We start from the raw sequence: 14,829 nt of genomic DNA on the forward strand, positions 1-14,829 counted from the left end.
GTGGGGAAGGCCCGCGGCCGCCGCCGCCATTTCGGGTGCTGCTGTGAGGCTGAGACCCGAGCCGGTCCGCTGGGCGGCGGGCGCCGGGGTTGGAGGGGCGCGCGCGGCGGCGGCGGCGGCGGCCCAGCGTGTAGGCGCGGAGGCGGCCATGGCGGGCAACTTCGACTCGGAGGAGCGGAGTAGCTGGTACTGGGGGCGGCTGAGCCGGCAGGAGGCGGTGGCGCTGTTGCAGGGCCAGCGGCACGGGGTGTTCCTGGTGCGGGACTCGAGCACCAGCCCCGGGGACTATGTGCTCAGCGTCTCCGAGAACTCGCGCGTCTCCCACTACATCATCAACAGCAGCGGCCCGCGCCCGCCAGTGCCACCGTCGCCCGCCCAGCCTCCGCCCGGTGAGGGACGGACGGGACGGGAGGCCCCGGGCGGGGGTGAGGGCCGCGGAACTCCCCAGCTTGGCCGGCTGCTCTTCGAGAGCTGACCTCCACGAGGGACGTGGGCAGAGGGCTGGAGTGACCGTGGCTGGGGAGCAGGGAATTCGCTCCCACGGATGAGCGGGAGTGTGTGGGGGAGGAGGAGCCGCTGACCCAGGCCTCTGGGTGTGACTTGGGAGGACAGCCCAGGGGAAGGGGAACTGCTTCGGCCCCAGGGTGGGGCTAGTGCCTGAGCAGGGCCGGGCAACGTGGGGACAAAGAGCTGAGGGGGCTGTTGGCACTGCGGGGGCATCACTTGGCAGCGTTGCCCGGAATGAATCCTATAATCCTACAAGTGGCTTTTTAGGCTTTAAACATTTCCTGCAGTGTTGGAGAGCAGGGTTTGGCCATACTCCCCTGGTGGCCTTTGGTAGGAAGTCACCACATACTAGCCGGGAGGGATGGAGACACCCTCAGGAAATCGGTCAGCTTTTTCCTTTCTTGGGCATTTTTCCAAAATACTTTTACCGTCCTCTTCCCCCACGCAGGACGAAGGTGGTGAGCTAAGTGCCTTGGTTATAGAAGAAAGGCCTCTGTGACCAGCCTAGAATAAACTGATGCTTGGCGGACTGTCCAAGAGATGTTAGTGTCCAGAGACTGCCCTCCACAATTATGGAGTTCTAGTTTTCAAAGCGATTAGTGGAGGAAAGATTTTTTTTTCAGGAAATAAACTAGAAATAAGCCAATGGAAACAATCCTTCCCCTGAAAGTGAACGGAACTCCATTTTCCCTTGGACTTAAAACATTGTCAGTTTTGTATTTCAGGGCCTCTCCTTGCTCAGTAAGTGGGGGACTGTGGCCTGAGTCTTCCAAAATGTTGGGAACAGACCTGGCTGAACTGAGTCTCTGAGAATTTAAATTATCTGCACTGGATCTTCCTGGCCAAAGATGGAGATATGACTGTCTTACCCATGCCATTGGAGTTGTCTGGGGAGTGTTGAAGAAATTTATGCACTTGGTACCTGAGATTTGTGAGGTACAGAGTAATTCTGAGGTTACCATTATCTGTGAACAGCACCAAGAGTCTTAGTGCCTTCTCACTGTTCCCGAGTTGAAGCAGTTTCCTCCTGACCAGCTGAGACTAGATCCAGGTCAGTCTCACGTGAATTAGGAGGCTCCTGAACCAACCTTTGCAGATTTGGCCTTTTAGGGTAGTCCTAATTTAGATTTATTCACTCTGGCCAGAAATAGGGAGATGGAATAGTGTCTTTGTTGTTAACACATTCCAATTTTTAAAAGAATATGAAATCTTTAAGCCCACAAATTATCCTAGGTCTTTCTCAGTCTGGTTGGTTAAATAGGGTTATAACATGAGACTGGAACATTTATGTAACATGTATTTACCCTAAACCGAGTATGTTCTATTTTTCACCACCTTCATAGTGTCTAGAGTTTTGCATTACTGTGCAGTGGCATGATGGCAGTCAGTCACTGAAACTCAATTTTCAACCTTTTGTTTGTGTATGTGTTTTGTTGGTTGCAAAATTTGGAAATGGTGGCAGGCATTTTTATTTGAACTTTCCCCACATCTTGGCGTTACAGCTTAATCTCAGCTCTTACATTAATATGGAGCTCCACCTTTTCATAACAGATATGAGTTCAGATCCTTGGCCCAAGAGAGAAAGTGCAGATTGCCAGAGTTTGTGCATGGGGTGTGGAAAGTTCATGGGCATGGTAATTCTTTCTGCCATGTACCCTATTTTCCACATAGGAAAATTGATTCAGTTGCTGTTTTTGTAAGGATTACTTAATCTTTGTTCTCCCTCTCCTCTGTCAAGCTCTTTTTCTTTTGAAACCACACAATAGAATTTCTTGGATTTTAGAAAGGCATATACAATATTAATAGCTAACATTTATTGATTGGTTATTCCATGCCAGGTACTTCATGTGCCTTGGCTCACTTACTGTCTGTAACAGTCTAGTGAAGAAATTACTGTGATCTCCATTTATTAAAATATTTCTACCTTATAAATGAGGAAACTGAAAGTAACTTGCCCAAGGTCACACAGCTAGTAAATGACTGAGCCAGAATTTGAACCTACGAATTGTGACCTGAGAGCTGTCACTATTACACCGTACTCCTTTCTGTCAAAGCCAGTTTTCTTTTGAGATCCCAGCTGTGCACTTTGAGGACTCAACACTTTTGTCTCTGTCCTGGGTCTCAGATTCTGTTTAAAGATTAAAAGGAAAGGATAACAAGAAGAACCTGGCTTTAATATTCAGACAGTACACATCTGCCGCTCAAAGTCAGTCATGAAGAGGCTTTAATAACCTTATTTGGCAAACTGAATATGGGAATGAGCTTTTTGCTTAGAATTATATAGTGTATTTTGTGAACATAATGCATAGGTTGAATTTGTATGACTTAGATACAGATTTTAGAGGCATAGGGGCAGAATAGACCAGGTATTCTCAACCTTTTCCAGTGACCCTGTTTTTTAACTTAAGTGTTTCACTCCCACAGGCTACTAATGATGTCATAGCCTGGGATTGTCCTAACTGTGCCCAGAGCCATAGGGCAGGGCTTAGTCAAGTTTTATGGTCATACTCTGTCAGGTATACCTCTTGGGAAGGCCTTGCAATCATTGATCCACTAATTTCTTCCTCTTGGAACATTAGGTTTTATTAGATCTTGTCCGGTAGACAGTCAACAAAACTAAGTATGAATTGAGAGAGTAGTTACAAGCTTGCACTCTGAAGCCTGGATTTGAACCTTCCTTCCCTACCTCTTACTACTTATGTAACTTTGGGCAAGTTCTTTAATTTCTCTCTGCCTCAGTTTCCTCATCTGTGAAAGAGGAGAATTAGTTATACTGACCTTACAGGGTAGTTGTGAGGATTAAAAGAGCTTTAGTATATTAAATGCTTAAGAATGGGGCTGGTATATAGTAAGTACTCAATAAGCGTTAGATATATCAGTCTCTGGTTGAAGGGGAAAAGTTGAAGCAAAATGGAAAACTGTTCTCAGCTTTGAGAGGCTCACAGGACATCTGAAGGAGTAAGTGCTGGGGTGGAGCGGGTAGGGGTGCATCAAGATGTGTGAAAGAACCTTGGAGTCAGTACATGGGAATAGGATGGCACCTGCTGTTACCTGCTCAACCCAGAGCCTCCCACCTGTTGCCCTAGTGGGTGAGGGGAGCATAAAAGCTTGCCTCATTTTGGGTGTGGGGGCAGAAGCTAGGGTAATAATTATTTGTGCTGCTTCTTCAAGGTGTTGCTGGGCCAAGCCACCTCTAGAGATCCTAGGGGACTGCTGATTACCTGCTGCCACCTTTTTGTACCTTCAGCATCTGTTTCATTTGTTTACCTCGTCTTTGTAGTTCTTAAACCTGGTCCACATGTTTTACTCTTTAATATCAAAATAGTTCTCCATCCACTGGTTCTGGTGAGTTACTTAAAGGTTTTAGCACCCCCCCCCAAAATCCATTGTGAAAGGAATTGGGTTTATTTATGGCTAACTTTCCAAGCTATTACTATGCTCATGTGAAACTATGATTCCCTAAGAGAGGCAAGTATTGGATACTGGGTATTTCAAACCAATTTGACCACAGAACTTTTTGAGAAGCGTCTTGAGATTCTATGGAATCTTCTCTGGGAAACAGAACAGCAGACTCTGGATTTAGGGATGAATAGAAGATTTCTAATGGAATTTGGAGGTTTGGGGTGTGTATTAAGCTTAATTGCTTTTTCACTGGGCATTTATAATATACCAGCTACTTTCAGGAACTTTATTAGATAGATAATAGTCCCCGTAAGAAGTTAAATAACAGCTCATATAGCTAGTAAGTAGCAGAGCCAAAGTTCATCAAACTTAGTCAAACTGCTATCCCCCATTTTTAGAAAGTTCTGTTTGCTTAGGAGACCATACATCTTAATACCTCTTTGGGTGCCTTCTCAAATGGAAGTCATTGGCCTTTTTAGCCCTTTGTATTGGAGAGATGGTGAGTGTGTTTATGTAACCTCTATAAAGACCATAGGCACGAGGGGGTAGGGTATAGCTCAAGTGGTAGAGTGCATGCTTAGCATACATGAGGTCCTGGGTTCAATCCCCATTATCTCCACTAAAAAAGAAAAATAAATAATAAGCCTAATTACCTCCCCCTACAAAACAAATTTTAAAAAGGATATAATGAAATATGAAAGGTGAATAATAAAATTACTTTATTTAAAAAAAGACCATAGGCAGAAGAGGGAATGGGAATTGAGGAAAGAGGAAAGGGAGAAAAAGGAAGTGCTGTGAGATTAAGGAGAGGCTAATGATGGAGCCACTGAGGTGGTACCCATGAGAGAAATGACCTGGCCTGTTTAGCGCACAGAGCTCTTGGGTGCTCTTCATAAAACCCTCAGGGAGTGGTGTAAAAACTGACGTAATCTGAGGGACAGAATGCTTTGAAGTAGTGAGTTGAGCTTGTACAGATACATCTGACTGCACTGATTCTGACTGTTCATAACCACATTAAGAATCCAGCACAGGTTTGATGTAGAACAGTCAGTGAGGTTTTCCAAGTCCCAGCTATGAGAACTCTGTCATTGGTTCTCTTCTCTAGACTGACTGACTGTATCTCCTTTCCCGCCCTTCTATTTCCTGCCTTTGGCTGTTTGTGGTTGGAAGGAGATGAACTAGGGAAAAGAAGCTGGACATACATAGCTGTGGTGAGGTTTGGGCTTATCTGGGACTTACGGGTGTTCTGTTCCCCTCCCTTCCCTTCTGGATCAATGAAGCTTGATTGCCCCATGTATCTAACTCTGACTGCTGCAGCAGTACACAAAAAATAAGTATTCCTCTATTAAATAATTATAGTGCTATTAGAATAGAAAAAGAATTGTAGGTAAAGTAGATTTTCTCTTGGTGTTTCCTGTGTATTTATGTGTCTGTCTGGATTGCCAAGCAAAAAGCAAAAAAACATAGTGGATCCAGTTCACATTGTAAAGTATTTGAACAAGAAATGAATTGAACCAACTTCCTACCTTTCTGGCACGTGAGCTGACAGTTTTTCTTTTCAGGTTTCTCGCACTGATCTTTCTAAGGGACTTGGCTTAGTGGTATTTGTTCTTCTAAACCCCGTCTCCCACCTCCCACCCCCCCCCCCATAAAAAACACATCACTTACGGTAGTACAGGAATTGGAGGACCCATAACAATAGATGAAAGGAAATGGTTGCCTTCTTAGATGGAAAAGAGTACATTGGAAACATTCAGGAATGGGAAGAGCTGCTCTTTTATCATTATTTTGTTGTATCTTAGAGCATTGTTGCTGCTACTGTTTTTTTTGTTTTTTTGTAAGAACACATCTCCAGTGGAAAGTGAAAGCTAGGGGTCAAAAATAATGTCTTCTAAGACATGATGCTTTGCTCCTTGCTCACCAGCCACACTATGTATGCCTTTATATCCTCAGCTACACTGAGTTTCCAGAGCTGGGAACAGATTTTCATTTAACTTCTCCTCACTTCAGAGTTATGTTCATTAAGAATAATATTTAACACTTACTGAGCGATTATAGTCTGCCAACTTGGGTGACTAGTGAAAACCATTTTGGCTGTTGACATGTAGTTGGGTAAACGCTAGCAAGGGAGCTTTTCTTCCCAGGTGTCATCAGGATCATTTTCTAATCCAGGGGTGCTCTGCTGGTATGAAGGTTCTCCCTACCATTCTGCCCTGGAGTCTTTCTTGACTGGGCAGTGCAAAGTAGGTCTGGTTGGAGCTCATGCTGACCCTGTCCTTAACATAGTTTGATAGGCCTGAAGGATCTCTGAGTTAGTCTTCAGGTGATAGGTGAGGTGGACATGCATCTCCTTATTTACCAGACTTGAATAGGAATAACTGCCCATCAGTGATCCGCTTCAGTGAAGAGAAACTCCAGGATATAGCACTGCCATGCTCTGGTATGGTCATAACCAGAGTCAGCTCTCCAGTCTTGCACTTGGAACTATTGGGGCTGCATTCTGCTGGTGTCTAATGAGTGTGTTTACCATAGATTCCCAAACCCAGGATTGTCTATTTCAACATCTTGCATTAGAGAGACAGCCAACATTACTGAATGTAGGCTATTAACTTGTTTTAGTTTACAGCCATGAATTCCAAAGATGGACTTTTGCAATGTAAGAAATGTACATCTGTCCTCTAAATTGTGTCTCAGTTTTCTTTCATTTGGGTGAAAAGAGAAGGCACTCATCAGTACTCATTCTGCATTGAGGAATTTTGATTGACTTCCAGAGTTTATTTTTTTACCTCTCCCTGGTAAAGAATTTTAAAAGTACTTTTTCTTGTCTTTCTGGAACAAGTGCTTTTCTAACATTGAACAAAACAATTAGGTCTCATGTGTTTTAGAGTGGCGAAGTAATTTAGGCATCTGGGCTACCACAGTGTTCCTGTTTCACAGCATTAATAGCTATGGCTTTAGATGGGTGGGCCGGTGTTAATAGGAGTGGAGAGGGTAGGTTGGCCATTCTCCCTTAACAAAGGAGTTGAACAACTATTTCACAAAAGAAGTACAGATAATCAATAAACATGAAAAACATCAATCAAAGATGATATTTAAGAAAAGATAATATTTCTCATTAAATTTGCAGTGAGTTGCACTGATTTTCAAAATGCTATTTTGGCAAGAATATGAGGAAATGGGGCCTCAAACCACTTGTGTGGGTGTGTAAAATTGTACAAACTTTTTGGAGGGTAAGTTAGCAGCAATCACATTTCAAGGAATTTATTGTAAGGAAATAATAAAAAATGTTCATTAATACACCAAAACAAAAATACTCATAAGAACATTATTTGCAACAGTGAAAAGTTGGGAATATTTTATGGCCATTAAAAGTCATCTTCCTTTGACATATTGTAAACTGACTATACCTCATTAAAAAAAATCATCTCGAAGAACACAGGGCAATTTTTATTATCTAAAATGTTTTATTACATAATAAGAAAAGCAAAGTATAAAGCTATAGTAATCTAATTGTAAAAATTGTATTTATGACATACTGTATATACATACACATACGTGTATAATATATAAAAAAATCTGGGAGGTTATGACTCAAGTGAGTGATAATGTCCTGTGGCAGAGTTAAGGCTGATTAATAAATAAAAGTTCTGTACAGCTATGCATTACTTTATCAGGAAACCAAATAGTAAAAAAATTCAATTAAGATGATTTTATATTTTGGGTGCTTAGCAGAGTACAAGTTAAAGGTCGTATTCCCCATTAGAAACTTTGTTTCTTATATGAAATGAAATACATTCATTTTTCAATTCTATAATTGGAGAGAGAGAAATTGGAGAAGGAAAATACATTTTTCAAATATGCCATGTCTAGGACCACACACATCTTTGCGTCATGAGAATTTTAAGCCTTTCTAAGATGTCCTTTCTCTTGGACCCTCAGAGATTGAGGGTTTTAATACGTATATATTTTCCTGAGTATCCTTCTATACCTTTTTCAAGGTTGGTTTGTTTCTAAGGGAACAATCCAGTTTCTAAGCTTTATTTAAGCGAAGACCTTAGGAATTGGTTTTTAAGCAGTTAGCTTCTTAGTTTCTCTTTTTAGCTTTTTTTAGCTGTCAGAAATGAAATTGAGATCAGTAACTGTAGATTAAAAAAGATAGTCTAAAACCTTTTTCTTACTAGGAATTTATATTCTAGATATGAAGAGACAAATGTGTGAACCTAGTATAGATACCAATTTCTCCCCACCTCTTCCTGGGAAAGCTGCTGGGACCTGTGAAAAAGGAGAGCTTGCTACATTTCCTGAGAATGAAAGGAAGATTGCAACACAACCTTGAACCCTTTGTACTCTGTGAATGGGATAGCAACAATAGTTTGGGAATATGCACAGAAAGTCTCCATGTTGCTCTGTCTTTGATCCAGTATGGGAGCTGATCCTGACTGGAGCAGTTGGTCTTTCATAGCCTTCTGTTCCTTTTCTGCTGCTGGTGGTTATGAGCATCTTTCTTCCCAGGGAGTGTTTGAGCTGCAAAGTATGATTTGAGTTTACTGCGAGGAAAAGGAGTTATTTATTCTAAACAAGCTTTTTTAATCCTGATTCAATATTGACTAAATGTGTGTGGGCAATGCATAAAATCTGCATTTCATATAATATATCTTTTTTTTTTTGAGATTTAATTTTTTTAAATGGCAGTACTGGAAATTGAGCCCAGGACCTCACGCATGCTAAGCATGCACTTTACCACTGAGTTATACCCCCACCCACCTCCAATATAATGTATCTTTAAATAATACCCTGCTCTGTTTTTTTCCAGGGGTGAGCCCCTCCAGACTCCGAATAGGAGATCAAGAATTTGATTCATTGCCTGCTTTACTGGAATTCTACAAAATACACTATTTGGACACTACAACGTTGATAGAACCAGTTTCCAGATCCAGGCAGGGTAGTGGCGTGATTCTCAGGCAGGAGGAGGCAGAGTATGTACGAGCCCTCTTTGACTTTAATGGGAATGATGAAGAAGATCTTCCCTTTAAGAAAGGAGACATCCTGAGAATCCGGGATAAGCCTGAAGAGCAGTGGTGGAATGCAGAGGACAGCGAAGGCAAGAGGGGGATGATTCCAGTCCCTTACGTCGAGAAGTATAGACCTGCCTCCGCCTCAGTATCGGCTCTGATTGGAGGTAACCAGGAGGGTTCCCACCCACAGCCACTGGGTGGGCCGGAGCCCGGGCCCTATGCCCAACCCAGCGTCAACACTCCGCTCCCTAACCTCCAGAATGGGCCCATTTATGCCAGGGTAATCCAGAAGCGAGTCCCTAATGCCTACGACAAGACAGCCTTGGCTTTGGAGGTACATAATGTGTAAAATGTAGAAAGAAGAGATCTGCTACAGGGTCTCCCTTTCAGACCTCTTAGAGCTTTGTAGGAATGCTGATACGAGCACCAGCATTGTGATGTTGTTATAGATGTTGAACCATTAAGTACTGATTTTGGCATTTAATGTTGGGTTTTCTCTTTTTTTGTAGAAAACCTATTTTGGAATGAGTAAGCTTAAAATGTATAACTGAATGTTCTGATTGATCTACTAAACATACTTTGACTACTTTAATAACACCACCTGAATTCACAGGAATTAACCTAAAGTAGTTTTTCTCATCTATTTTCTAATCTGTTTCTTTCTTTTTATTTATCGTTATCTAAAATGAGGGGGGGTCACTTGCAGATTTGAGTATAATAAGTTGTCTCTATCAAAACAGTTAAATGGAATTTTCTTACACAAATTTTTTTTACTTAGGGGGTATGGGGTTTCTCACTGTTGATTGATTGTATTCAGGAGGAACAGTAAATCATATAGGTACGAAGGGGTACATACCTAAAAGTATTAATTCCAGGGAGGAACAGATTTATTTGGTCTTTGTTCAATGCATTTTATAGGCAAGAAAGCTGAGGAATACATTTTTGCCTTTTAGTGGTGAATTGTTATCCTTGGTAGCCCATCTCCTTTTGCCAACCATTGCATTGTGTTTATTCTTGTCTTTAGCATTCACAGCTTTGTCTCTTCCTCCTTCCTCCCAACTCCCTCTTCCTTTCTTCCTTTCTGAATTATGCAGAGCTAGTGGTTCAGCTTAAGAGCTAGTACCGAAGTGGCAGTGAAGTCTCATCTTTCAGAACCTATGGATACGGTAACTTGAATGTAAGCAAGTAGCTAACTTTCATAAGTACAGGCTGAAGTTATGTGAGCATAGATTAGCACAGACAGGGGCAAAGTGTATTCTTATAAAGTGAAATCTTCTCTAAATTTTGTTTTCTTTGGGTCATGTTTATACACCAAGGAGTGGGAGCTGCCCTCTGTCTAAGTGGGAGTGTTAACCTACAGAATGAGCTAGAACTTATTTGGACTAGTCTGATACTACTGGGTTTGAAATTTTTCTTCTGTGTTCTGGATAGCAGATGTAGAGGAGGAGAGTTAGTTGGATCTTACAGGTTTTACTGAAAAATGTGTTTCTAAAGCGTATTTTGTTTGAGATCATGACTTAAAAGTATTGTGCCCCAGCTTTGATGAGAAATAAAATGTATGTTGTATAGGTCACACCACTTTTTCCCACTTAAAGAGTTCCTAGCCTCATATTTTCCTTTAAGTTCAGGTGATGGCAGCATCCAACACGGTGCTGTGCATGTGACAGTGTGTGACTCTTGACATTTACTGCAGACCTTGTTAGCGCTGGGCTGGAGTGTGAAAATAGCATTCATGGAACAAGCCAGCTAACACCCCGAAAGAATGGTTATCACATTAATTTTGCTTCCGTTTGCAATTCCTTTCTCCAAGAGAATTGTTTTTAATGATGCCTGACTTGATTAAAGGCTTTAGTGCTCAAAAATAGTTCAGCTGCTCTCTGGCTGTGAAACATAAATATTGTGAAATAAAGACTTAAGTAGAAAACTAGTTCATGATTTCGGTAAGTTTTCTTTTTTGGTTGAGTATTAGTTTTGAGCCACATATGGTGATTGCTGAAGATAGCTCCTTTCAAGTTCGAAGAGATATCCCAAATAATAGCTTTAAAACACCTCATGTAGTTAAAAAAACATGGTATTAGTTTAGCATCATAGACTTATAGAGCTGGAAAAGTCCTTAGGTATCCTTATTTGCTGTATGAAAAAAGCTGGTACTGTGCTCGCTTCGGCAGCACATACACTAAAATGGGAACCATTTAGGGAAGGTTAGCATGGCCCTGCGCAAGGATGACATGCAAATTTGTGAAGCGTTCCATGTTTAAAAAAAGAAAGAAAGAAAAAAGCTGATATTAAGACAGATTGAATGAGTTGCTTAAAATAGTGGGAGATGGGGGGTAGAAGTGGGGGGAAGGGGGGAAGTGGTAGAGCACATGCTCAGCACCCAAGAAGTCAAGGATTCAAACCCCAGTACCCTCTCTAAGCAGAAATCAATGAAGAAACCTAATTACCTCCCCCTCATAAAACGAATAATACAAGCCAAAAACGTGTGCTTTAAAATAGTAGGAAGTGGAAGTATGATGAACCCACATCTACCTTGCTGCCTTTTCTAGCATACCCAGATTCAAACTGTGATTCTTCTCATCTTGTTCCAGTGATGTTGCCCTCCTCAGTGCAAGTTTTGTGTGGTTTCACTGACAGCATACCCTCAGTTGTACTGTCTGTGCAGGGAGGCAGTTTTCCTTTCCCATCTGATTTTTCATAGGAGATGATTCATAGTCCTTATTGAGATAGGGCTGGAAGATAAGATTGAGACTCTGGCTTTCTGACCTTAGCATTCTGATAAGAAAAACATTCATTGCTGTATTTGACCCAGCTATAAATTTAAACCTGTAGTTGAGCTAGGCTCATTTTAGTGGATTTTTATAGTTAACTTGAAATTAATAAATTGGAGTCATTACATTTCAGAATTGGGCAGGACTCTAAACACATGTTAGAACAACAGCAGCAAGTATCATAATAGTTCCTAGGAGGTAGCTGAGGATGCAGGGCTCTGGGTTCCCTCTCATGCTTCAGTCAAAGGAAGTCTGTTTTTGTCTGTTATATATTGGGGTCTCTCAGAGATTTTTCTTTTCCCTTCCCCTCCCTTCCCTCCCTTCCTTTCCCTTCCCTTCCAGGGTTTCTGTACTTCAGAAAAATAAATTTAAAAAATAGTTCAAGAGCACCTACCCTCACCTTACAGGTGGATGTTTCCTACATGGTATATTTGTTGTGACCAGAGTCTTGCAGTAGAGTATAAGTTACTGGCTGTTTCCTTTTTTCCCACCCACCAAATTTCTCTAGTAGGGATGAAAGCTGTGGAAAGAAGGGATTAATTCTAGGTAACAGCCAAAGTAGGGGTATTCCTCTGCCATCTGTAGTTCTGAGGGGCTATAACTGAACCAGGAAGACACTATCTGTTCCATCCTGGAGCTCCTAATGAAGAAAGATTTTAAACAAATGCAGATAGGCTGAGTGTTTTGAAGAAGAAATACTGGAAATAACACAAGAATAGTGCACAGGCACATTTAATTTTTTTAATTTTAGATTTGATCTAAGATTTTGATCTTTAATTTTTGTTTGATGGCTCCTTGGGAACTGGAATAGTGATTTGATGAATCTTATCTTATGAATGGCAGGTGTTAAAATTTATTTTATGCTTCTATAGACTGTCCAGAATAATTACACTATCTTTAAGTTACTAATCATGTAACTTCCGTTTTCTGATTCAGTGTGTCATTTTGCCTTTGATTAGATAAGACTTCAGAGTAACCAAAGAGCTCCTTTGGCTTGGACCTATTCTTCAGGGCATGGATAGGGGAGGTGTAAAGTGCTTTGGGTCCCTGACCTGATTATATGCAGCACTGACTACGTCAACTCCATATCCTCATGTGGCACTTTGTGAAACCTAGGTTTTTTTAGGCCTTTTGGCCTATATATATGGAAAATTGGAGTAAACACCCCAATTTTCCCTTTATTCCACAGGGGAAAAATGAGATTGGAAAGTATAAGAATATGAGTGATGACAAATTCTTGCTGTGTCCAATTTATCTTTTTCTGGAATTGTAGCTAATTTCTGTACTGTTGATTGAGACAGGTGTCTATTTTCCCTCTCCTTCCAGCTTTTTTGGACATCTCCTTCATTTCAGATCACAGTATCTCAATGGGGAGAGACTTTGGAAGTAACTAATCTAGCCTCTCAGACATTGAAGGCAGGCCACTGGTACCTGCACAGATGAATTTAAAGAAGTTTTTTTAATTGAAGTATAGTTGAGGTACAATATTATATGTTACAGGTGTACAAATAGTGATTTCTAATTTTTAAAGATTATACTCCATGTATAGTTATTGTAAAATATTGGCTATGTTTCCATTGTTGTACAATATGTCCTTGTAGCTTATTTTTTACATAATAGTTTGTACCTCTTAAATTCCTACGCCTATCTTACCCCTTCCCTCCAGGTGATTTTTAAACATGTGTTTGAATATCTCTGCTTTTGGGGGACTTGCCATCAACCACAACAATGCAGTCTAGAGGTTCCAAACTTTCTTGGTTCATAGAACCCATAGTGTTTCAGTAATATTTTACAATGTTCCAAGCCAGATGAAATACTTAGCAGTTCCATTTATTAAGTAAGTAGGTTCAAATAGCTTATTTATATCCTAATCACTTAAAACTCTTTTGAAAAAATAATAAACATAATTGAAAGAAAATAATGTTTTTATTTTAATAAAATAATTTCAATTACTTAACTAATGTGATGTGTACACCTGTTAGACATTGCACAGTTTCTCAAACCTTACGATTATATGAAACATTGCCATCTTCATTTTCTGTTCCACACTTATTTTTATGAGGTACTGGATTTTTATCATAGTAACTACCAAAGCTCGGGTTTGCAAAGGTATGACATCTTTGAAAGCCATATAGTATGATCTGATGTTGAAATTGTCAACTGCCTTGAGCTAGTAGTTCACGTGGCATAACAGATGTTAAATATTGCTGTGTTTCCCTCAGAAATTTAAAATACTTTGTGGCATCCCTCTGAATTTGCTGCATGCCTCTGACATGTACAGTTTGGGAACTTCAGGTCTAGTTCACTGTACTAGTTCTTAGAAGATTCTTTATGTTGAACTAAAATGTACCTCCTATATATGGTCACCTCCCCATCTCTCACCAAGGGAATTGGGAACTTAGTTTCAGTCATTATCAATTGTTGAGCTACAGAAGGTCTTTTCTGACTTGGTCTAGAATCAGGGTAAGACATATCTTCAGGATGCGGTAGAATGCTTTTCCTCTAGAATAAGAAGCCTACCTACCAGTTAAATCTCAAACACATGCAACTCTCCACCAGTACAAGCCATGCCCATTTCAGTCCATCTCTGAGGCAAGTGAATCATTAAGGCTGAATGGTCCTCACTTGTTTCCATTGATTTGGAAGGTTGTAGATGGGGACTAAATATTACCTATTCCTTAGATAAAGAGTCTGCAAACTTTTCCTGTAAAGGAACTTTACAGGCCATCTGGCCTCTGTCACTCAACTCTGCCATTGTAGCAGGAAAGCTATAGACAAAACAGATGAGCTTGCTGTGTTCCAATAAAACTATTTACAAAAACAGGCAGCAAGCTGGATATGGCTCATGGGCCATGGTTTATTGACCCCTATCTTAGGTTGCTATATGCAGTTTTTTCTTAACATTTTTCCTCCTTCAGTCAAATCGTGAAATATTTACTAAATGTGTTCTTGATGTGTTTGAAAGTGTTTGAAGACAAAGCCCTTGTACTCTGTATTTTCCATGGCTTTGTTTATATGAAATTGTATGTGTTTCCTGCCCTGAGCTCACTGGAATCCTGCAGCAAATCTGAATCAAAGAAACACTGGCGACTGTTGATGCCTTTCCTGTTAGGTAGTAGGGACAGAAACTAGAAAAG

General features: G+C 40.8%; 1 protein-coding gene and 1 non-coding gene across 3 annotated transcripts in view; both read left to right on the plus strand.

Annotated features, from left to right (window-relative positions):
- CRK (CRK proto-oncogene, adaptor protein) overlaps window positions 1–14,829 on the plus strand; it is a 28,273-nt gene continuing 13,444 nt past the window's right edge. The window contains exons 1-2 of one of the 2 annotated variants that reach the window (XM_006214430.4): window positions 1–389; window positions 8,723–9,088. In XM_006214430.4, coding sequence (XP_006214492.1) covers window positions 149–389; window positions 8,723–9,088 — 607 coding nt within the window. In that variant the 5' untranslated portion in view covers window positions 1–148. Of the gene's footprint in view, window positions 390–8,722; window positions 9,259–14,829 lie in introns of both variants that reach the window. The other variant, XM_006214429.4, reaches the window with a different exon arrangement.
- LOC116283761 (U6 spliceosomal RNA) lies at window positions 11,077–11,182 on the plus strand. The gene has a single exon (XR_004193472.1). It is a non-coding gene; the product is annotated as a U6 spliceosomal RNA (small nuclear RNA).

This window comes from Vicugna pacos, chromosome 16 (genome assembly GCF_048564905.1).
Source record: "Vicugna pacos chromosome 16, VicPac4, whole genome shotgun sequence".
NCBI lineage: Eukaryota > Metazoa > Chordata > Mammalia > Artiodactyla > Camelidae > Vicugna > Vicugna pacos.